Raw genomic sequence first — 25,715 nt, 5'->3', positions numbered from 1 at the left:
ATATAAGGGCTTTTGTTAGAGCAGCATAATGTGACAACTATGATATACCTACCACATAGAAATTTTATGAAGATTAAATAAGGAAATGAGTATACAGTATTTAGACTGATAGTAATTCCTTGGTAAAAATAGTATTATTGTTCATTTTGAAAAGTATTTATCAGTGTTCACTTTTGTCTATTTTGCTTGCAGTCTTAAACAATTCCTACAATAATCATGCATTGTTTCTGTAGTAAAAATAAAAAAATAAACAAAAACCTACAAAAATGTGGGTGACGGGAGAGTTTACCTGCTACAACATGCAGGGTCGGCTGGGGAGTACCTCTGTTAGGAAAACCTAATTTTTTCCTAAAATAATAGCTCACCATCCTGTACTGATTTCCCCATTATTGATGAGAAAGTACAGGTGAGAGTAAGGCTGGCTGGGCCTATCGGTGTTACCTGGGTGGGGTTTATTTTGAAGGTAGACTGCAACGCATTGCTTATCTGCAATCACACAATATGAAAGCGGATCTATATAAATTAAACATTAGTGAGAGACATAGTTTTATTCCAATCATATCTTCTACAGTATATTTAAATCTTAATTAATTATAGCCATCAGTGCTGCTTCACATTTGAAAAAATTAACTCTAGCTATAATTAGTCCTTTACATTTGAAATGCCATTTTAGAAGAGGCTGTTTATCAATAGAAGATTTATAAATCAGATGCATTTCAGGTATATTAAAAATATCCACACATTCTTTGGTCTTCCTCCCTTTGAGAGACAAAAGTTACTTCTGCTACCTTGTTACTGGGCTGGCCTTAGTGACTTGCTTGACCAAGAGAATGTGGAAGAAAGAACGTTCTGGGACTTCCAGGGCTGGTAAAGAGCTGTGCAACCTCCACCCCAGCCTTCTAGAATATTCACTCCAAGGAAGCCAGCTGTCATGTTAGAAATCTGACTACTGTGAGGCTGCCACACCGTGATGAAGCCCATGACAACTGCATGGAGAGGTTGTATGCAGAAAGAGGGGAAGATATCCAGGCAACCCAGCTCTCTCAGTCATCCCAGCTCAGGCATCAGACATGAGCAAAGAAGCCAGCTTAGGGAGCATGTTATCCCCAGAAGACATGACAGGGAGAAGAACAGAAGAATCCAACTGACAGCCAGAATCAAGAATATGGCTCCACTCAAACAATTCCAGCCATATCTAGCCATTCAAGCTATCCCAGGAAGGCCCCAGACACTGCAAAATAAATACATAAATAAAGCATCTCCCATTGTATTCTCCTTGAATTTCTGACTCCCAAATCACACATAACAGAAATGTTGGTTTACACCTCAAATTCCTAGGGAGTTTCATTATGCAGTCATAGGTAATCATAATTGACCCCCCTACTTATAAATCAGATGCACTGTAGGTAGATTTATTGCTACTCTACTTAATTGTCATTTTTTTCTATTAATACAATGCTCCTAAATCAATCATTTAGCAAAATTAACCCGAGTCTACAGTCACAAACAGCTGCTACATGATTAACTAAAGCAGAAGTAGTGAACCAATATTTAAAAATCCAGCATAAAATTTTCTTTCAAATATCCAGTCCTCATGATGAATCCTTACCAAAGCAAACTCATGAGATATCCTTCCATCTGGAGGCAGTTTTGCACCAAAACCTAGAGCTGGGAACATTTTATCACTGTCATAATCTTGAACGATTTCTCCCACCGCTTTCAGAGCCATGCCATAGGCGTTCAGCTGGTAAGGGTTCATGTAGTGCAGAGAGGTGGGCTGGGCGGGGTTGCCTGACAACAGAAAAACATTTCAGACGTGAGTCACACGGCTAATGATGCAATTTGTTTGGACAACATTTTCCTTGATATCCACGTCTTGATATTTATTTCTGTTCCTTGATATGTAAATATTATATTTTTCTGCCTACATTCATAATGTGTCAAATAGTTTTTTTAGGGGATGGATATTAACATGGAACTATGTGTTACATTTGATCAGACCTGTAGAAAATTTCCCAATGATCAATCAAGTGTATGCATTTTTTTCCCAAAATTATGCCTCATCGTCAACTGCACAGACTATTCTTGAAATTCAGTTCCAGAGAAGTATAAAATTACTTTTATTAATTTCATTTTATTGTAGTATCTATTTTTTAAAAATTATGTGCCTCTAGCTTGAATTCTTCTGCCTAAATCAGAGAATACAACTGAGTTAACTGACTTGAATAATTATGAGGTCTTCTTAAAGTGGTATTACAAAAACAAATTAAGTATTTGAGAAGTATCCTAAATTATCATTTTAAAAAGGAGAGCATAGTGATTTTCAAATTCAAGCTAATAAAATATCTAGATCTGAAAAATTATTCAGGGTTTCTAACTAGACTTTAAGGCAGGAGGCAGAAAGCCCAAAGCTGAGTCTTGCCATTTGAAGGACAATACCTAGAATGTGTCTGCAATAAATTCTACCACATTGTTTACTGGAAGGACAAGAGGAGATTGTGTGTGTATGGAAGTGACTGAAAACAATTAAGTGCCATAGAAACGTAAGGTTTAACGACTACTGTTATTGATGTCTGGATCATCCACCAGAGTCTGAATTTTCAGTATCTTATGCTATGCAGGACGTTACATTTGAATACAGATGAATTTGAGAGAAAGTAATGTATGCGCTGCCACTTAAACACATTGAGATTCACATTGATTTGCCCTAATTACCAGCACTAGGCAGCCTGAAAATCCATTAAGTGTCTTAAGTAAAAACGGAAAGTTAAATGGAATTCCTAATAGCACACATAGCTCAATTCTACTTTAAAATGTTGCCTGAAGAAGGGAAGTTTCAGGGCATAGTGTTTTTTCTGACAAGGAAAACAAATAATAGCAAGTACTTGAAATCCAGATAGAAACAAAATAAAGGAGAGATCTTCCCTTGGTTTACAGTACATGTAATTATACCAAGAACACTTTTGGTTTAAAAATAATTTATTGTGTAAAGGCATTTATATTTCCAAAGAGCTACAAACATTCGAGGGCTGGTTTCACATGACAAAATGTCTAAACAAGTGTCTGCTGGCCAAGATGGTCTCGATGTTCCCCACCTCCCCACCATGCTTTACCAAATTTTAGACAGGATTCTCCTGACTGTGGGCCCTGAGCTCCCTTTTCTTAGAGCATTTACTTTAGATAACCCACAATGGTAAAATTCTCCACTGTTTGAGATCTAAATCTTCTACAATCCAGGAATGTCTTTCTCAAAGACCTGGGAGCCAGCCCTTTGAAGTCATCACAGGATACCATGCCTATCAGCTACAGTCTCTGTGGGAAGGTAGGAACCTAACCTCTATAAGTGTTACTTAGCAAATATAGATGGTGGGATCACACAGACCAAACTCCCCTCCAATGTCCCCAGTATTTATCTAATAGTTCATCAAGGTGCTTAAATTATCTCCCCTCTTTCGTTTTGGAGGTATTGAGTCAGTATCTCTCCTCTACTGCAATAGCTTTGATCTCTATTGCAATAGTTATGAAAAAAAGTCTTCTTAACCAGTTTAATTTGTCTGGTAAAAATTTCCTATGACACTTTCTTTTAAAGGAGGTATTTTGTCAGTGAGTTGAAAGACCACTAGGGCCACAGATAAGCAATACCATTACTTTACTAAGTGTTTATTTAACCGTAACTCTTAAACATAAGCAGAGTTACTACCCAGAGATTGCAATATGGCTACTAATTCAATTTTGCTAAGGAAACCATAACTTAAAATAAAGATACCACTAATATCCCAGCATGTCCGAACATCTTAGCCTATCATGCACGACAGGGCCTGATCCTACCCATTCAAAGATGTTCCCTAACTCTTTCTAGCAACTCCATGCAGATCAGTCTCTTCACTGGACCACTAATGATACCTTCTTCCCACCACTACCTCTTGGTTACCAGCCTGTGTGGAAACTCACTCTCTTCATCTCCAGCTTATGTCTCACATGCACCAGAGAGCCTTCCTTGTTTCTTCCAGGCCTTACTGTCCTCTCCTACTTTTATGGCTCTAGTGTTCCGTACCACAAAACATGGCAATTTGAGTTGGGCAATTTGAACTTGCCAAAATGAGTGTCAATTTCTGGAATCTGGGACCACGTTTGTAGCACTTCTGTTTCTGCAACAATGCATATGGAGAATGAACTTGTAGTGGGTTGGTAACATTAGAGCTCAATTAATGACAACAGTTATAATTGTATGAAATTTAAAATGTACTGAATACCTTACTTCATATCTCATTTTTCAACAGCCCACTTACGGGTACTTTTATTATACCCACTTTTAAGATTATGTCATTTTCAGATTAAATCACACAACAATACTGGTAAAACTAGAATATGAATCTAAGCATTCAGATTCCATAGTCTTTACTCTTAGCTATAACTCTTACTTAAGGATCTTGGAATATTTTAGACTCTGAATATAAGTGAACTTATATTTGATTTTGTTTTAGAGGTATACCATACCTTTATTTTTAAAAATACCACTTGAATAGACTCTTTTTAAAAGAGCTTTACTGAGACATCATTCATATAACTTACAATTCACCCATTTAAACTATGCAATTCAATGATTTTAAGTATATTCACAGACATGTAAAATCATCACTCCAATCAATTTTGGAGCATTTTCATCACCTCAAGAAGAAACCCTGTACCTATTCACTATTATTTCCTAATCATTCTATCTCACCCAGCCCTAAACAATAACTAAACCACTTTCTGCCTCTATTAATTTATGAATTCTTGACATCTCATATTAGTAGACTTACATATTATATGGTCTTTTATAACTAGCTTCTTTCACTGGATGGTGATTTCAAGGTTTATCTAGGTTGTAGCATGTTTCATCACTTCATATTTCATTCATGTTTGTTGCTGAATAGTATTTGTATGAATGTACCACATTTTCTATCCATTTATAAGCTGATGGACATTTGGGTTGTTTCCATGTTTTGGCTACTATGGTGCTAAAGATATTTGTGTACAAGTTTTTGCATGGAGGTTTGATTTATATCTCTCCTGTATCCAGAAGTGAAATTACTGGATCATGTGGTAAATACATCTTGAGAAACTGTCAACATGTTTTCTAAAGTGGCTGTACCATTTTACATTCTCACCAGGAGAGTATGAAGAGCCCAGTATCGCCACACATCCTCACCATGATTGGTCTCCTGATTTTTAGATTATAACCATCTAGTGGGTGTGAAACAGTATTTCATTATGGTTTTGATTTGCATTTCCTGATGTCTACGTATGCCAAGTGACTTTAAATGTGCTTACTGGTCATATTTATACCTTTTTTTTGAGAAATGTCTATTCAATTTTTAAAATGCGGTTGCCTTTTTACTGAGTTATAATTGTTTTTTATACATTCTGGATACAAGTCTCCTATGAGATATATGCTTTGCTAATTTTTTCAGTCTGGGGTTTGTCTTTCACTTTGTTAATAGAGTTCTGTGAAGCATAAAACATTTTAAATCTGATGTTCAATTTTTATTTCTATTTTAAATTTTTTTTATTTCTTTTGTTACTCATGTTGTTAGTGTCACATGTAAGAATCATTAGCCAAATCCAAGATCATAAAAATGTATCCCTATATTTTCTTCTAGTAGTTTTATAATTTTAGTCCTACCATGGAGGTCTTTGATTTAATTTGCATGAATTTCATATATTATGTGAGGTAAGAGTCCAACTTCATTCTTTTGCATATGGCTATGCAGTTGTCCCAAAAATAATTTGCTGAAAAGACTATATTTCTTCACTCAATTGTCTTGGCACCCTCTCAAAATCAGTTAATCTTAGACACATGGGTTTAGTTCTGGAATTTCAATTCTATTTCATTGATCTATAATGTGTCTTTATGCCAACACCAACTGTCTTGATTCCTGTTGCTCTACAGTAAGTTTCAAAAATGAGAATATGTGAATCTTCCTGCTTTCTTCTCTTTTCTCCAAGTCTGCTTTTGTTTTGAATCCATTGAAATTCTATGTGCATTTTTGGGTCAGTTACCCATTTCTTCAATTTTTGATAGAGACTGCATTGAATTTGTCAACTGATTTGGGAAATATTACCAATTTAACAACATTACATTTTCAAATCAATACACATGGCATCCTCTTATTTAGATCTTTAATCTTTCAACAGTGTTTTTTTCAGAATAGTTTTTAGAGTATAAGTTTTATACTCACTTTGTTAAATTTGTTCCTAATTAATTGGATTCCTTTGATATTATTATAAATAGAATTGCTTTCATAATTTCATTTTCAGATTTGTGGATAAAATTTATATATGGATATTTTCTCCTTCAATCTTACTGAATTCATTTATTAGTTCTAATGAATTTTTAGTGGATTAATTAGGATTTTCTATATATAAAACATGCCATCAGTAAATAAAAATAGTTTAGCTTCTTTCTTTCCAATCTTTTCATATATTATTGCTCTGGATACAACCTCCAGTCCAATGCTGAACAGACTTTCTTATCCCATTCCTTGTGTTCAGGGGAAAGCACCTAGCTTTTCACCGCAGGTATAATGTTAACTGTGGGTTTTTCATATATTCCCTTCTTTAGTAAGTCAACTTCTATCCCTAGTTTGTCAAGTGTTTTAAGCATGAAAGTATATTGTATTTGGTCAAATGCTTTTTCTGCATCAATTGATATGACCATGTGTTTTTTTATATTTTCTTCTACTGATATAGTATATTATAATATGTGATTTTTAATATTAAGATAACCTTGCATTCCTGTGATAAATCTTACTTGCTCAGAGTGCATAATTCTCTCTGTATATGGCTAAATTCATTTTGCTGGGGGTTTTTTTTTTGAGAATTTTTATATCTAGATCCATAAAAAATATTCATCTTTATTTTTTTTTTATGATACCTTGTCTGGTTTGGGTATCAAGGTAACACTGACCATGCAGAATGAGTTGGGAAGTGTTCCCCCCTCTTCTCTGTTTTGGAAGAGTTTGTGAAGAATGTTATCAATTTTTCTTTAAATACATGGTAGATCTTACCAGTTAAGCTATCTGGACCTAGGTCCAGATAAACTTTGTGCTTGTTTATTTTTTTATTACTAATCCAATCTCTTATTATTCATATTGTCCATTTTTTAAAGTGAGTTCCAATAGTTTGTGTCTTTCTATTAGTAGATTCTTGCTCTTCTTGCTGTGCTAATGTTCATCAGTGAACAAATGCTAGTATTTCAGACCAGTTGAGCTTTAGGTTTTTTTATGTTCCATAATTTATTGAATAAAACACATGAGTAAAAATCATTAATTTGAAGTTATAATGAGGAGGAATAAACTTAACATGTAGTCTAAAGTGGGTTGGATGTGAGTTTGATTTCCTACTCTCTAACTCAAGAATTAACAGCTGAGATGTATTTATTACTAAAAAGATATTTTGGATATTTTATTGTCATTTGTGAGAGGTAGATTGGAGTATTTCTAAGGTTCTTATGTAAAAATTCTATTATTTTGTGAAATGAAAGTTAGCATGAAAGAAATGTGAGGTAAAGGGAATATAATGTGAGAGCCATAAACACAATAAATAATTTGGAACAAAAAAGAAACCTAGATAAATATAAACTGATGAAAAATTGAGGTACAAATTAAGTAATAAGATTCATGTTCTTAGGATACAAAATCATTTATTTTAGATGACTGTTCTATTTGAAACAAAGTTACTTCAAAATAAAACTAAAATTCCACTATCCTTCCTTTCTTAAAATAGTTATACATATATCTGCACATGGGCACTTAGATAACACTACTTCTGAATTAAATATAAATGTATTAACATGAATAATTCTTAAGAATAATCAAGTAAAAATGAAGCAAGTCAAATATGATACATGTACTTGACTTACATTTATATAAATTAATACACAAAAATGTACTATAAAATGAGGATTATAATTAGACAAAATTCAAATTATAGTTATATGTAGAGAAGAAGGGTGGGAGGAAGAAATGGAGCAGAGGTATGCAATGAGCTCAAACTAGATCTACAATTTTCTTTTTAAAAATATGTGAAACAAAAATGACCATGTTTTGATATTTAATAAATTTGAATACAACTATTGTGTACTTTTGTTATATTTCTTGTAGCCATTTGTATACCTGAACTAATTCATCAAGTTACAAAGAAAAGTTATCTGAGTTGCTGGTCAGGTACCTCAGTTAGTTAGCATGTTGTCCCATATGCAAGGTTGCAGGTTTAATACCCAGTCAGGGCACATAAAAGAAGCAACCAGTGAAGGCATAAATAAGTGGAACAACAAATCAATGTTTCTCTTTCTCTCTCTCGCCTTTCTCCTCTCTCTAAAATCAATAAAAAAAGAAAGAAAAAGAAAAATTATCTGAGTATCTGAATTTTATATAAAACATTTCAAAAGTTTTAAAGTATAAAGAAAATATCTAAACCTCACAAAAATAAATATTTATTTCTCACTTATTTGCTTATAATTTTTATTAGGGGATACTCATAATACTCACCATTTGATGCTGTAAAGTCAATAGCCACTGTGAAATTGATTTGTGTTCTAGAATACAAGTAAATAAAAATCATTAATAATTAAATAATTCCCAAAAAGTTTGATTTCCATTTTTGTTATGTTATTAACATAATTAATTTTTGTAAATATTACCACTGGCAACTATGTCACAGTACACATCGGAAAACAACAGATAGGCAGTTTTCAAAGGCAAGAACTTTGTAAAATACAATCATATACCTGTAAAATAAAACATAAGCCATCAGCAATCAAAACTGCTCCTGTTTGGGAGCATGACAATTAAGTAAGGTGATCATAATGACAAAGTCAAACTGCTAATAATGATTTGTTAGTCTCCAATGTCAGCATTCATTCTTACTTTGCTTTCAAAACTATCCTATCATCCATGTGAAATTATTATGTCCTTAAAAGTGTGACATAGCTAAAATCATCTCTAGTAATGTCAGTTTTTGAACTAATTTTTCCTAACAATCTTTTTTTTTAAAGATTTTATTTATTTATTTTTAGAGAGGGAAGGGAGGGAGATAGAGAGAGAGAGAAAGAGAGAGAGAGAGAGACATCAATGTGCGGTTGCTGGGGGTTCTGGCCTGCAACCCAGGCATGTACCCTGGCTGGGAATCGAACCTGGGACACTTTGGTTCCCAGCCCGCGCTCAATCCACTGAGCTACGCCAGCCAGGGCCCTAACAATCTTAAGACACATGAATTTCTCCTCCTGTACTCGAAAGAGAAGTATTTCAGCTGATCTATCTCATGGTGGTTACTGCATTCCTGTGTGTATGTGTATTTATAGATATAGATAAATATTTGTATAGATAAAATTGGTTACATATACTTGCAGCACATATAGTTAACCTAAAATGATTTTTCTGGGTTATATTTTTTCTTTTTGTTTTCTGGCAGAAACCAAAGTGGTGGCATTCACGTAAAAGCTTCACTCTTTTGGATATACCTCTGACTCTTGCTATATGTAACTCAGCCTCTTTCTTACCAAGTAAGGAATCAAAACATGAATATGTGCCAATGATTCCATTATTGGGATAACCTGCAATCAAATCTGATTTTAAAGCTATTTTTTATTTAAAATTTAAACAAACAAAACAAAAATATCATTTGAAAACAGGAGTACTTCAACTATTTTTAGTAACAAATTCTTTTGACACATTGCACAATTGATGTACTATTTCAAGTTTGAAACTGTTGTTTAAATGATGGTAATGGTGGTGGTGATGATGATGATGATGATTAGCTATTACAACAGAGGATCCTTTGTAGTTTTCCTAGTATTAACTATGGTAATATTGCTTTCTGTCTTTAAAAATTGAGCCTGAAAAACCCTAAATACTATTCAGGTATTGAAACAAACTCATTTTTTTCTAAGGAATGGATTTTTCATGCCTTACATTTAATAAAAAACTAATATAGATTCTCTTTATAACTATATGGTAGTTTTTCCTTAGAATAGAAATTAGGTTTATAGGCTAAGAATATAGGTTAATTTGGGACATACACTAACCAGTATGAACAAAAATGAGTTAAACATTTTTAGAATAAAGGATATAGGGGTACATTCAGAAGAACATTTTGAGGTAACAAATCCCTTCGAGGATCTGAAAGGATTGTCACCATCAGCACACTGCTTTGTCATTCTGCTGATAGGGACAGAAGTGACTGTAATACAGGGAAGTGTGGTGTGTTAGAAAGGGATAGCTTTTGAGTCTGAAAACAAAAACCAGGTTTGAGTTCCAACCACCCAGTTACTGACATTAGCCTAGTTTTAAAGGGAAGGCATCTGGCACACAATAATTAAGCAAGGACTGACAGAAAAAAAAAACTACATGAAACATTATATCTATCTACTTACATGTATATATAATATACATTATATATAATGTGTTTTACATAGTTTATGTCAATTAACCTCACAATAAATGTTAAAAGAAGGTACTGCTAATCTTTTACAGACAAGGAAATACATGCTCACGAAATTTAATAACTTTCCACTTGAGTAATAAACACCAGTATTAGAATTTGAATTTCTATCTAACCTCAAAGACTATATTCATAAACTCTATACTACTCTATTTCTACAATTAAACATCTGTGAACTGCCTGGCTACAATAAGAACACAATAAAAGATAGTGATTATTATTTTACAAACCTAAAAATGATACTACATAGGTATTATTAATGATAAAGATGTCAGGGTATATTCCCATGTTTGGACACATTTGTGCTATTAAGTATGTTATCAAATACATCAATCACAAAATTATTGGTATAAATGCTTGTGTTATTTTATTCAAATAACACCTCTTTAGGAATGAAAAATAACTCCAAGCTTCAAGAACACATTTCAGCAATTTTAAAGGTCAATTTAGGAGTTGAGTCTTTGGGTCAATCTCCCTTAGGCTGTAGGGAGAGACACCTTGTCTTGATTCAATTCTCTTTTATAACAGTGTGTGCACAGTGCTTTTCACACACTGGAATGCACACCTGGTGGCTGGTTGATTTTAAGATTTGATTAGTTTTTGCCCCATTCTGCATGTCAGAAAGAATCTCACTGCTTTACTGTTCTGAATCAGTAGTATTCAAATCAGAAGGAAAATATGATGGCTCATTCCATATCATGGTTGTGATGGTGCCTTAACCTATTATTATACCATTTGAATTTTTCATTAAAAAAACTACGATTCAACAATTATTTATTGAGCATCTTCCAATTGTTAAGTATTGCATTTAGATGACAAAGAGAAAACAGAAGCAAACCAAACCATTCTTGAACTTACAGAGCTTACAACTCCAGGTTCCTACTATTAAAAACAAAAACGAAAACAGCACAAGTGTTCGTAATTGAATTCATATTCAAAAGCACAACTGAAAACTCAACTGTGCATTTACTGGGCAACAGCTTGTTTATTCCCAGAATTTCTAAGGTTCTGCCATTCAAATTATAGTGTATACTTACCGTACTAAGTGTTTTTTGAAAAAAATTTGTAAAAGTTATTTTTTTAAGTTGCTAGCAAAATAATAACTTTAGGCAATAAGGCAGATTTCTTAAAGACTTTGATAAGTTATTTGTGTCATAAAACTAAGCCAGATGAAGCATCTTTTCATTAATCTTGTTACCCTTTTTCATTCTTGAATATTGCTTAAAGCTTAATGTTAGAGAAAAAGAAATCAGTCATGCCTCAAAGTAAAACATCAAATTTACATCAGGAGATGACTGATAGAATATTTATAAAACTATCATATGTAAGTCCTCAAAATATTTTGCTTAGGAAATATTACTGTAGCTGTCACTTTGGCATTTTATGTTCTACTATTTCTATATTTATGTTATATTCTAGAGTATAAAAAAAGCATGCCTGCCACATTTCATGAGTTGGTAGTAACATCTCACGAGCTTTCCCAATTCATACGTCCTAGTAGCACTAAAATATACTCTCAGAAAATGTCCTTATTTTACCCTGCCACCTTTCCAAAAGCTGTGAATGACAGACACAGCAGATGTCAAGATGGAAAATTTAACTACTAAAGCAAAGAACCACAGCAAACAAGTAGATATGTGCACATCAAAGAAAACAGTACATATGTATGCACTCCCACACACATCACACACACAGAGTTAAGACCATTTTAACTGGCCGCAACAGTGATATTGTCTGCAACTATTATTACAAGTTCATTCTCGAGAACTAACCATTGTGATGGGAGTGTACAGGAGGACTGCATTTCTTTCTTCCCAATTTCAAATTCTGTTCAGTTGCATTAACTTAAGGTTATCAATGTGAAAGCTGAACCTCTCCCCATCCTTCTTTAAGTTAATCTTGACAAATGCAGATTTAGATCCACAAACTGCTGGAATCAAGAATCGATAAATGCAGTTCAGATGCCCACCCACTCTTAATACAGTATTCCCTCCATTAGTGTCATGCTGCCACCACGGCCAAGCTATTGCCTTGATTTACTGGATGTGCAATCTGGTTCCTACCTCGGTTCTAGAACCCACCCTGAACCCATTCTCTGGCATCTGGCACTATCATCCAGACTAATGCTTCATAACCCTTGCTCGCCATGGGCTAAACCTTGAATCCTTTTCTGTCTTACCTTTTCTTTCTCTCTTAAAAGTAGTTCACCTTTTTTGCTGGATCTTTTCACAATTCCTGCTTCCCATACCCCTAAACTATTCACAGGATCCATTACACCCTTGACAACTGAGATCTACTAGAATGAAGGCAGGCTTTGAGATGCAAATTCAAATATAAATATTTTCACTTACCTGAAATGTGATCTTGGGAAAGCTTTTTAATCTATTTGCACTTCACTTGTAAAAACTTAAGGGCAATAAAACTTTCCTTGAATTGTTGTGGGGACAAGAAAAGCATTTCTCCTTTAGCAGATACTCCCTAAGTAGCTGTTACAGTTTTTACCACCATTATTGAGGCTAGTTTTGCAGGACTTGACTTTAGAGTACTTCTTTGAAACCTGGAGCATTCCATGCTTATTAAATTTCGGGATCCACCAGAGACCTTCAGGATATTCTTAGAACCTGAGCCTCCCATGTCAGATTTCCTTTTCTTCACACCAGCTGCTGAGGTGAAAACATGCCCCACTTCAAACTGCACTGTGAGTAATCCCCAACCTCTTAGAAGCTGTTACCTAGGTACTTCCTCAAACAAAATCCCTCTGTATTAAGTAATTTTAAGCTTTGACCCCTGTCTTATTTTCCTTTCTATCCCTCTATACATTCTGGATTTCTGAGGGATCAGTGAAATGTCAAAAGGAAGAATAAAAAGAAACTGGAGACAAGTGATGTGATTCTTCAACTATTTACACTAGTAATCTTGGTCCTTGCTAACCCTAATTGTCACAAATTGAAAAACCTTTCAGCATTCTCCAGACTTTGAAGATTCACTTGTTTTTGGTTTTTAAAAACAGAGTAAGAGTGTTCCAAAGTACAACTTCCCAAGGTCTTGCAGTTCAGGAACTCAAGGAAGGTATGCAAGATGTCCAACTTTTTTTTCAAACCACTTGTTTAGAAAATATCTTGTATTTGACAAAAACAAAATATCAATGCCAAATCAAAAATACATACACTAACTGAATCACTTTGAAAATAAGGAGGCAATGAGGCCTAGTAGAAAGACTATGAACTTTTGAATCACAGATTGGAGTTTGAAACCCAGAATCACAAATAGCTAGTTTGTTGTGACTCCTTTGAAAAATTACCAAGTGTCTGAGTCCCAATTATCTCATATGATAAATAGGTAATAGCTACTTTGAAAGAGTCCTCTAATTATTAGAAATAAAACCCTGAACTAGTTGTACATAACAAATAATTCTACACGCCAGAGGACAAATCTCTTGAGCAATCCATGTGATTCTCTCCTCATCCTTATTAATCCTTTACTCTGTTGGGTCAGAAGAGACAGTTCTCTCTTTACGTTAACATATATTTCTTTTTCATTATTCTTCTCAAAGTGTTTATGAGAAACAAAGGTGACTCAATCTTAAAGCTAATGTAACATTTTGACTCCTGAATAAACCCAGAACCTTGACTCACCCTTGGGTTGTGGAATGTTCAGAAGAGCTTCTCTGGGCTAATTACAAATACCCATTAGTTCAGTCTCCAGAGCAAGATGCCCTCAAACGTCATCTATCTTTGCACAGGTGCTTCCCAGCACCTGCTCCCTTCTCTCACCCCAGCATTCCTTTTCCAGCATGTAGGCTTACTGCTTAGGAGATACAAGCACACAGTTCAGAATGGGGCGGCAGCCAGGGGGTGGGAAGGCAGGTGGAAGGCAAGAGGATATCCATTCCTCTTTCTAGCACCCAAAAAGCCCCTTCTATGTAAGCTCCCTTAATAAATTCTTGATACAGTGATGAAGTTGTCAGCCCCTTTCTCTGGTTTCTTGGCCCTGGGAAATTTTACTTAACAGTGTTGGTCAGTGGTGTATCAATGATGGGAAAATGAACCCCCAACCAGTACAGGCAGTAGAGGGTGTCTATAGAGAACAAAAACAATAGTGTAATTTTTCTAATACTCAACTTACATTCTAATATCTCCATACACCAGCAATACCAAGTGATGTCAGTAATAAATTCTCCCATCCTGCCACAACCTGCCCTTTATTGAGCCACCCTCGTTTGTTTGTCTTTGTTTCTCTCCCCCACCCCAGCCCCCAACCTTTCAATTGCCCACCAAAGAGATACTATTTCAGAGATAGTGTGGCTGAAAGTGCACACACAGATGATGAAACATAACTAAGAAACTGCCTGATACAAAATAGATTGTTGATATTTTGGCTCAACCAACACTGGTTCTGATAATGGCACATACATGAGTTTCCTTTGACTTTGAAATGGACAGCACTGAAAAATTGCTTGAAAAATAGCATGAGCTGGCAACCTTAAAGGAGATAACTGGACATCTCCAACTTTTCAAGCATGCATTTTGCACGTTAAAAAATCAGAATCAGGAATTAACTAAAGCAATGTTTCTGAGTCTTAATATTTGTAAAAGTTTCTTTTCCAAATCTTAGTTTAGATGAGTTTAAGTATGATAATGTTCTATGTTAATGTACTTAGAGAGGCAGAATGGCTTTATTTTTATTACATTTATCCATATTCCGTGCAGCAGGGTTTAGCTCTCCACTGATTTGACGACAGCAAAACACTTGGGCGCCACAACAAGAAGCACCATTAAAAATTCCTGGACACGTATATTCAGTTTTCAAATAAGAAACTGGATTGAGGGAAAAGAAACCTTACAGTGTTGCATGTTCTGGCAAGATGAGCTGCTCCCAGGGGCAACATATCCAATCTAATGCCACCAATTTTATAAAACTAAGGTACTGGCTTCAAATATTTTTAAGGAAAAAAATCCTTACAGAGCTTGTTGATGATAACAGGACTCACTGATATTCAAGCCATGTTTAAAATAAGCAGTATTGTGTGAAAAAAAATAATAAATAAAATCATCAGTATCAAGAAGCCCACTTTAGCCTTTAAAAATAGCTTATAATAGGTAGGTAGCTCCTTTTTTTTCCTCCTAAGACTTTTTTACTTCTTGTAAGTGGAATATAAACCTTTCATCAGTAATTTTAGACAACTTTGAGATTCAGGGTCAAGAGTTTGTGTTGAAAATGACTAGAAAGAAATGTCCTGGCCCTACTGCAAAGTGAATTGAACTACAAAAACATTGAACGAATCCTATTTATTGACTTTGTAAATTTGAATATATCTTTTCTCTCCATGTCTCTGATAAACAGGACAATTACCACCCACAATATTATGATGATCAAATGAGGTAAGATATATTGGAACCTGAAACAAATTCAAGTTATTTATATGAATGACAGGTAGCATTTGTTGAGGGTTTACTATATGCCATTTAATCCACATAGCCTCCCTATGAGATAAGCATTCTTATTTTCACTTCTGTTTCATAGAAAGGGGAACAGGCTATGCTAACAAGAGGCAGATCTAGGATTTCAATGAGGCAGTTAATGCTAGAACCCACCTTCTTGGCCCCTACTATGGACTGTCTCAATTGTCAGCAACATTTTTACAATCAACTTGACCTTTGCCAGACATTTATCTCTTGTTTTGATTCTTGCCCAGAACCTGCCACTTATAACCTCCCCTGCTACCTTCTCTCATGCTCCCTTCCTAAGATGTGAGGAAAACAAGCACTCGATGCTTCTAATCTCCGTTTTGCCTTTCTCCATATAATCCTGGATATGGAGTGAAGCTGAGATTATTTCTGGCAGAAGCAACAGAAAAGCATTTTTTTAATCCCAGAAAGTTTGTCCCACCTGTTTTGTTGGGTAATTGTGGCATGAGGCATGCGAATAGAAAGATCACAAGATGGTAAAGTCTTAGAGAGACACACCATTATATGGGGCCATGTAATCCAGTTCACTGAATTGTCACACTCTTTGTTTTCAAGTCCTATTTATTTATAATGCTTCATTATGTTAAGAAATTTGGGGTAAAGAGCAAATAGCCCAGCTTAAAATGGCTTTCTAATTAATTTATATTTTTACATTGGCTACTTTGTGTTTAGCTCCATAAAAATATTTAAAAATTGCCAGTCTCTTTGAGATGACACATTATATACATAGGCAATTAAAATGACACCCAGGGGAACTAGTAACCGCTGGATGTAAGTAGTAGGTACTTGTATGGCTCATCAGGACCAGTTGGATGAGGGGTTGGGCTTTCTTCAGAGGAAGAAAATGACCATCTGTAGATCTGCAAGTTTCTAGTACACTCAATTTTCTGATAAAAGCATAGACTAGGGTTTGTGTTGATGTTAAATCCTGGGAGCTTAGAGGGACTCACTGTGCACCAGATTTTGTGATCTATTTTCCCCCTTCACCTGCCAGTGGAAGGGATATGGAAAACTTTATAGATATTTGTTCGTGGTCATGTCAGTGACAGAATAGAGTTTCATGAAGACTTAAGACACATAGAGGACTGAAGGGCAGACAAAATCAAATTGAAATTTAAGATTCTGCCCTCTGAACTTACTGTGTGAGTTGGTGGGAATATGGAAGTATTTCACAGATCTGTAGAGGTCAATAAACATACTTGACCAATTATAATTGTAATAATGATAAACGTTACTCTAAAGGAGTATCATAGATTTCAAATCCTTCTGTGCTTTTAAATGAAAATGACATTGTCTTTGTTAATAGTATTGGAATACTCAATGCTATAAATTCATTATTGAATAAACATCTTTAGTTGCCAGTTATATCAGACATTTAATACTTAAAATTATTTCTTAATAAGGAAAGAGAAATTAAAAATACTGGAATAAATGTACAGAATATGATAAAAAATAATTACCCCAAGGTCAACCATCCAGAAGAGGCAATCATGTTTTATTATTCTACAGTAAGACCTTCTTTGTGGATATTACTATGAAAGAAATAAAAGTCTTTACTAACTCAAGTCATAAAATGTATCTTCCACTACAGGAAAAGCATATTACGGCCTAAACAAAAAAGTTCTAAGAATCCGATTTCTATTTCACAGAACATTTGCATAAAAATGGGACCTTGGCTGATTCAGAATGTGCCTCTCATTTGCCTCATCTGCTCACTGTGTACCTGAATCCATAAACCTGGCAACTGCCGCTCAACACAGTGCTTTAGGAGCTCAGACAGTGAATAAAAAGTAACAAGCTAACAAATAATCTTACAATCAAGGGTATATTTTCATGTAAATACCTACCTTAATAATGACTAAAATAATGCAATCCTAGAATATGAAACACTAAAAAGTAGGCCTGTAAAAATGTTCCTTTGAAAGGGAAGATTAATTAAAGGACTATGAAAACAGGTTTGTTTAGTATTTCAATGTCTTCATTTTTAACTCTGCATAATTTCTACTTGGATTCATGAGAAAACAAATAACATTTTCATAAATTTCTATTCTATTGTTTTTTTGTGAGATGAAACAAGAAGAGAGATGAAATTTTAAAGGGCAATTCAAGAATTTCTAAGAGTTCAACCATGGTCTGTTAGTCCTACCTATTGCACACCAGTCACCTGTTCTGCCTCTGTTTTGCTCATTTTTTCACACATCTGGTATCTTGGAAATGGTTTATAAAATTAATGTAGGGAACCAAACTGACACAGGAAAACCTCAACTAACTTTATTTTAAACAGCCCAGAGCTGGCCAGTGTACCAATTTAATTGCAGTTACTCACATTTTATATGAAAAATATTCACCTTTTTTGAAGACCTGTAGCTTACTTGTCAAGTAAGGTACAGCATAAATAAGCACAACTCAACAACAGTTTTTTCCAGACTAGAAAGGTTGTGGTGTAAGTCCCTGAACTGATGCCATAAAAATTAACAACGATGCTAACCCAAGTCCGCAACAAAACGATCCACAAATCCCAGGAACAGATACTGATATCTTGATATTTTAAGTTAAAAGTGAGTAGTTACTGCAATTTATTATAAAAACAAAACTGCATTCAACACTTAGTTCCAATAGCTTCTGAAATATCATACTTATTTGGAAATATTCTGGATCATTTCTTCAAAAAAGCTAACCTTGATGACAAATCTTCAAATATGCTAATATAACTTCCAAAATACTATTTTGGGTTGCTTGCTTGATTGTAGCCCAAAGTGTTGGAAATATATATAGATGACATATTTAATGCATAAAATATACATTATAGAATATTGTGCACAGTGTGATCCCACTGTCACAACAATGTGTGCTCAAGAGTGAATTTTTAACAGTAATCATATCTAGAGTGTGTGATTACAAGGGATCTAGTTTCATGCTGTTATTTTCATTTTACCTAATTTTTCTTCTTACCATTTCACATTTTATGTTTAGAATGTGAAACACAAATATAGATATTTATGTTTAAAATTTGAGAGTCATAATATTTCTTCCTCCAAACCTGAAAATAAAATGAAAGGAAAAGTATTGTATGGCTTTTGAAAAAAAAGTTTACTATGAGGAACACTAAATATTACCAAGGTGTTTAACAGCATTCAGAATTATTTTTTAGTTGTGAAACTAAGAATTCTGACATGTTGCTTTGAAGAGAGTCAATAACCATTATTGAAACTATTACATAATTACTTGTCAATTATTATAATTAATTCTTATCTGAAATGAGTTCAACTCATTATATTCTATTTTGCTATTATTCAGAAATTTTGTGTAATTATGTGTTTGTTTTTAATATGATTTTCCACACTGCAGTGCATTTATCTACTTAGAGCAGCAAATTTCAGCCACTGTGCCAGAGGAATTTTTAAGAGAGTCAGGGACACTGACCTCTTTCTCCTAGATTGTCAAATTAAAAGTGACAACAGCCAACATGACAATAGCCATCTGGTGTGAATAAATCAAAATTATCCCTATATTTTTGCCAGACTGTCAATACTATATTATATTTTTTGGTGTCCCATACAATGTTAGCAATTAGTTTATGTGCACCATGAGATTAAAAAGATTGAAAATCACTGACATAGATGTTGAGATTTCTTAATAAGAACAGAAAGACCACAAGACTTAAAATGTCTAATACAAGTGAAAAAAATTTTGACAGAAAATCTATCAAGAAAAAAAAATTCACAATTTTTCCCAAGAGAAATAGCTCTTAGTATAAAAATTTATCTTAAAGACCTGAAAAAAAGTACAACTTTTTTGTACAACTGGTTTGCCCTGAAAAGGTAACAAAGGTCTTCATTTCAGTTGCTCATTACCTACTGGTAGCACTTGCCCCACACATCGAAAGAAATGCTTAAGTAATGAAACAATTTCAGAGAATGACTTACCCTCCTTTAATATAGTCAAGGAATGAAACTTCTGTTTCTACCAAAAAAGAGAGTAAGGTTACCTGGAACAGGAAAAGAAAAACAAGGCAGAATTACCTTCTAGTACTACTTGTAACCCCAAATGGACTTTTTTCTAACTATGAGGGAGAAAATCATACATCCTAGCATTTCAAAATTAAAGATATTATTCCTTATTAAAATCTGCAGGACTGATGGTTCTTACATTTAAAATTATCAGAAAGAAAAGGACCCAAAGTTTTTAATGAATTCATTTCTGGGGCCATTTTACTTCCTTTAAAGAACAGTATAAAAATGATCTACAAGGACACTGTGTTATTTCCCATTTAAGATAAAAGAAAAGATGAAAGAATTGGAAAATGGTCAAAAACTAAAAAATGAAAATCAATGAGCCAAGCTGTATCAGAGGAAATGGTGTTTTGGTCATGGTCGCATGATGAAGCCATCTAATATTTTAAGTATCTCGCTTTACAGAAATCTTTAAAAGGAAAGTTTGAGAAAATGTAGATTTTGCTTTTCCCAAGGAGGATAAATCCTAGGATAAAATCTTCAGTGTATTTTTCATCAAAGTAAGATGGTTTTGATTTTTCACAATTTTAAGATCCTCTCATTTTGCCCCTTCCTATCCTGATTTAGTTCAGCATCCCTACAGAGTTGTAAATTTTAACGCACTGTACACAAGTACTTTCACAGGCCATAAGATGGGCAATAATGCAGTGTAACACATAAAGAATACAGTACTATATAGCAGTACACAGTGCTACCACTCAAATCCTTTCACGTCTGCCTGACTCTCTCCAGAGCGGTTCCACTGAATGAAGGATCCAGACAAAACTTCAGCTTCCCTCAGAAACCCTTACAACCCCTGGAGCAGCCTGAACAAAGCAGGTCACGGCCTCCCCTAAGGTGTTCTCCATTACAAACATTCCGACAGCAAGTTTATTTTTCTGTTATCTACCTTCACATTAAAATTCTAAGTGAAACAGCTCAGTCTTGAGTTACTGCCATTCTGATCAAAAATGGTATTTATTTATTTATCTATTTGCATTCTTAATGAATAACATAGTATTTGACTTACTGTTCCTGAATTGATATATTTTTTCTTTTTTACTTTCTTTTTGGGATTCACCACCTTAAAAAGATGAAACAATTACAGGGTGTTAGGTTTGGAAACTAAAATTATTTCACAACATGCAGCAAATGCCTTTAATATGACTCCTACACAGTCAGGTAGCCAAAACTGCTCCACGGTATTTGCTAGGGATATTCATCTTTAACAACATTTTCTCATCAGTGTTCGCAATCACTTTATGCATTGATTGCCCTTACCCATCTGCGTCTCTTGATGTGAGAAAGACCTTTCATACCCAAGGCTCTAAATAATGATTGCTTTGTAGAAAAAAAAAGTAAGTTGTAAAAGAAGAGTATAGTCAAAAGATAATTTTTCTTTTGGTAGATACACTAGCACAACAAATCACTCAAATATGCAAATATATAAGGGTTCTATTGACTCTATTGCTTTATTCTGGTCATAATTTCCACCAGACACTCAGGCTGCATAATAATTGGTGAAGGTGTGGTTTGTGGACAGAAGACTAAATTTTGGGCTGTTTGTGCCAAGAGAAAATATTCCTGCACTCCTACATTGTCCAAGACACTGGAGAACACAGGGAATACAAAGGTGACTGAGGCCTGTCAATCTAATAGGGTCAATCAAACATGTAAGTGCCTAAGACAGGATCTTTCAGCACATCTCAATCCAAAATATAACAGAAGCATTTTGATTGGAAAAGAAGGATGAAAGAATTTATGAGTGTTATTTCAACTAGAATTTATTAGAGAACTAGGGCTCCAATGAAAAACATATAAATGCAACATTCTAAAGAGAGGGAAAATATCATTGGCTCAGGCTGGCCAGAGAGGAAAGACATAAAGATGAAGAAAGAATACGAAGGCAGGCTGGCATCAGATTCTTTCCCCCCGCACTCCGGTGCCCCTGCACTCTTGCAGATCCTGATAGGGTCCTCTCCTGGGCCCTTCACTCGGGTCCAGCCCCCTCACAGCTGCAATCCACCAACAGTCCTGCGGATCCAGGGTCCCAGGTGGAAGCCATCCTGCCTGCAACCCTATAGATCTTTAAGGGCCCGGCCCTTGCTTCCAGACCCACCCAGGCACAGATTCTGATCTGAGCAGTCTTGCTGCATAGAGACCCATCAGGACACCCTCAGGTCTGCACCTCTGGAGATCCTGAAATATTGCTGTATTTGGCTCTAGCCCCTGCAGTTAGTCAGGAAGCAGTCCAGTGCACGCAGGGGCTTCATGGGAGACAATCTCATCTGTGCCCCCAGAGCCAGGTCCATGGACCTGTCTTGGGTATGGAACCTAAAATAGCCATGGGGCTTCATTTCAGATCCTCTTAGGCATGGTCTGGGACCAGTTCTGCCTACTCAGGGGGGAGCCCTCCCAGGGACCTAGCTGGAGCCACACCTGTCTGTATATCTAGGTATACCTAGTAACAGGTCAGCTACTGAACACCCAACTCTGCACCCTACAGAGGAGCCTTAGACCAGTACCACCTCACTGAACAAGGTACTAGAGCCAGTGTCATATACCTAGGACCAGACAGAATCCATGTCCAACTGAGCCCATGGTAAAAAGCACACCAACCAAAGACCACACTGCAGACCTAGTGATAGACCCCAAACAACTTCCAACCCAGTATGACTGCAATTCTAGAGGTAATGCTATCATCCCAGCAATCAGGCAAAAGCTTTATCTGCCGAAACTAGCCTAGGCTTTTAAAAGCTCAGTCATCTATTAAAAAAAAAAAGCTGGGAATCTAGAAGGTCAAATACACGTGCAGATCTCTATGTGTGGCCAGGGAAGACCTGAGAAAGTCCTAATTCTTAATTTCTGGCTGACGACAAGTCTGTTGAAACAGCCAGTGATCGCCAAGTCAGAGTTTCACACTGTTAGAGCATATACCAAGGAGTGCACCAACATATACAAAGTGGTGATCTGTGGAGGATTATGTGGTGACTGGCAGCAGATGAATCTGAAGTACAAGGAAGGCTAATACATGTGCTATTCCTCCTCCACTTTGAGGCCAAAGGAGAAAACAGCCATCTTTGTAAGTACAACCTGTCTTATGTTAATTTCATCACCTGATTAGAGCCTTCACACTCCTTCCTTGGAGGACCCAGATAGAAAAATTGTTCTATTACTCAACCTTTGTCCTTCACTGGGAAGCTTTCTTGGGTTGAGTTTGCCCCCTACCCAAATATCTCATAGTCCACTAAGTATACTATAATATATAGCATTTTTCAAAATGCACAAAACATAATCCCTGTGTTTGTATTGCCCGTTAACACTGTAACTTTTATTCATCTCTGTTTCTCCAGGGCCTGACACAGAGTGGGAATATAGGCGTCATGTAATAAACATTTTATTTATAAGTTAATGCATGAATGAATACAACATATTCAGGCCAGTAAAAAGAAGGGAGAAAGTGATTTCTCCATTCTCAGCTTTAAAAAAGTCAATTTTAGCATCAATTTGGCAGGGAAATCGTTTCCATTATTGATTAAATATTGAGATATCTGCTATCCCTGTATATTAAATTTAAAAATAAAGAGAATATACAGATAATATAGCCCAAGAGTTAAATGTGCTGAAACATACCATATGCTCAACACATATCTGGTAGTTAAGTGACAAGGTACTGTTAAGGCAGAAATAACTGGTGTGTTTGCTTTCATAACTTGGATTTCTTTAATGACTGAACCATACTTTGCCATTCCCTTCAGTCTTCATCTACACAACAGTGAAAGTGCATGAACACGCTCAGGAGGTCACAGTTCATTTTATAACACCATGTTGACACAACTAAAATTCATATTTTACTCTTTTTATTAAAAAGGGTTTAAGGAGGAGGTTGGTAGGAAGGCAAAACATAAAGCGTGAAGCTTAAAGAAAAAAAACATTCATCCTACTGAATTTTTTAAAAATAAGAAAAAGTTACATAGGCAAGAATTTTAAATGTCATAAAATAGATTTAAAAGACCACATGACTTGAAGAGAAATAATATCATTTAATCTTAGAAACAAGTTTGCTCAATAAGTTTAAAGATGCTTACATATATGGGTACTAAGTTAACCTTTGACAATTATCCTTTCCAAATCTACACTTTTAATGCATAAGTATATTTATTCCAGAGGATAATAATAAAATGATTCCTCTTACCTCATATACATTGAATTGTGATTGCCCTCTAGAAAGTTCCCTATAGCTTGTTGTAAATTCTCCAATGAAATCGTGACTAAAATTAAGGGGAAAAACAGATAGTATTAGTTTCCATATATTTGTCAATTATATATTTTTTAGAAATGTATAGTTTAATCATGAAAAACATGCTTGATATTGTTATAAGGATAGCTTGGATTATATTTAAAAGAGGCTGGTGCATAATTTCATTGTTCTCTAACCCCAAACTTAGTATACTCAAAAATTACATTTTGTTCACATTCAAATATTAATATTTCAAACAGGTATATTAGTTTTAGCAATTCATATCTCAAAAACATTTGGTCTTCTATGCTGTTCAGTTAATTAACTATTTGTTAGGATGAAAGTTTAAGACACTCAGAAATTTTTTATTACCCATATCAATAATCACGGTACACAACAATCACCAAACTTCCCTCCGATCGGGATGCAATAGGACATTTTCTAAAAGGTTGCCTCATATATTAACATGGATAATAGTCACCAAGCCTGATATTCAATATGAATAACTTAAAAGTACATTGCCAATACCAACATTTCTTCACCTTTTTAAAGCAATTGCCACTATCTTCTCAGAGAGCAGGCCTTCTACAGGTGCCTTCTCAGTTTGAGTGGGGAGGGAAAGGATTATGTAAGCGTTTGTTGGTTCCCGCCATAAAATGTTTATTCAGCCTGATAACAGAGACTGACCCACACAACTGTAAAATGTGATGCATTCATCAGTTTAGAGGGGACCCATATTCCATTACTCTGTGCTAATTTAATGGTCAACACCAGGCTGAATGTGCATTGCTGAGAAATAAGGGTGAGATGCTGATATTCAGTGACATGGTGAAATGTAATGCCTCAAAGGAAGAAGATACAGACTGTAGGAGCTAGAGTCCTATAACAAACATAAGAGATCTCGCTGCTACTTTTATCATAGAATTTAAGATCGGCCCATTTGCTCTGCAAATGCAAGCTGTTCGATACTATAAAAATGGACATTTCCCCAAACCCCCACATCAGTTTAATGCTTAGCTGTCAATCACTAAAATCCATAATCCTCCCATAACCTGATGACCAGTGACAAACCACAAAGCAGTTGTCTAGCCAACAAAAATGATTTATAAATAAGAAATGTGGAAGAAAAATCTAGCTGTCATTTCATTTGATTAGAACTTTTGCTATTAGAATCGTTTCTTTAAAAATTCTTTAAAAATAATAATAAAGGACTGTATTTAAAGTATAGCCCTTTAGATAGATATCTAGCTTCCCAGTTCTCCCTATCTCAAAGATCTCACACATATATCACAGTATTCCATACAAGGCATTTCTCTTTACACCAGTATCACCTTGACCTTTCCATATTTAATTTTCAGGAATACATCTATTCACGTGAAAGTGGGTAAAAGAAAATACAATTGAAGGCTGTGATAACTGTTTTTTCATTTATGAGCCCAAACCCCTAGCACTCACTCTTTCATATTATATAAGGAAAATAATAAAACAGTACTTTGGAACTACACATTTCTTAAAAATAATTCTCTTTGACCT

The 25,715-nt window shown here is 35.0% G+C and overlaps 1 protein-coding gene across 1 annotated transcript in view; it reads right to left on the bottom strand.

Annotated features, from left to right (window-relative positions):
• The window catches only part of CPNE8 (copine 8), a 177,034-nt gene that overhangs the window by 31,523 nt on the left and 119,796 nt on the right, over positions 1–25,715 (bottom strand). Inside the window, exons 11-15 of the mRNA XM_045829970.1 lie at positions 24,138–24,213; positions 20,973–21,026; positions 19,877–19,938; positions 8,532–8,578; positions 1,610–1,791 (exon numbers count right to left, since the gene is read on the bottom strand). Coding sequence (XP_045685926.1) covers positions 1,610–1,791; positions 8,532–8,578; positions 19,877–19,938; positions 20,973–21,026; positions 24,138–24,213 — 421 coding nt within the window. The remainder of the gene's footprint in view (positions 1–1,609; positions 1,792–8,531; positions 8,579–19,876; positions 19,939–20,972; positions 21,027–24,137; positions 24,214–25,715) is intronic.

This window comes from Phyllostomus hastatus, unplaced genomic scaffold (genome assembly GCF_019186645.2).
Source record: "Phyllostomus hastatus isolate PE091 unplaced genomic scaffold, TTU_PhHast_1.1 phas_scaffold_93, whole genome shotgun sequence".
In the NCBI taxonomy this organism is placed as follows: Eukaryota; Metazoa; Chordata; class Mammalia; order Chiroptera; family Phyllostomidae; genus Phyllostomus; species Phyllostomus hastatus.
Note: the sequence above shows the minus strand (reverse complement) of the source record. Positions and strands in the feature narration are given on the sequence as shown.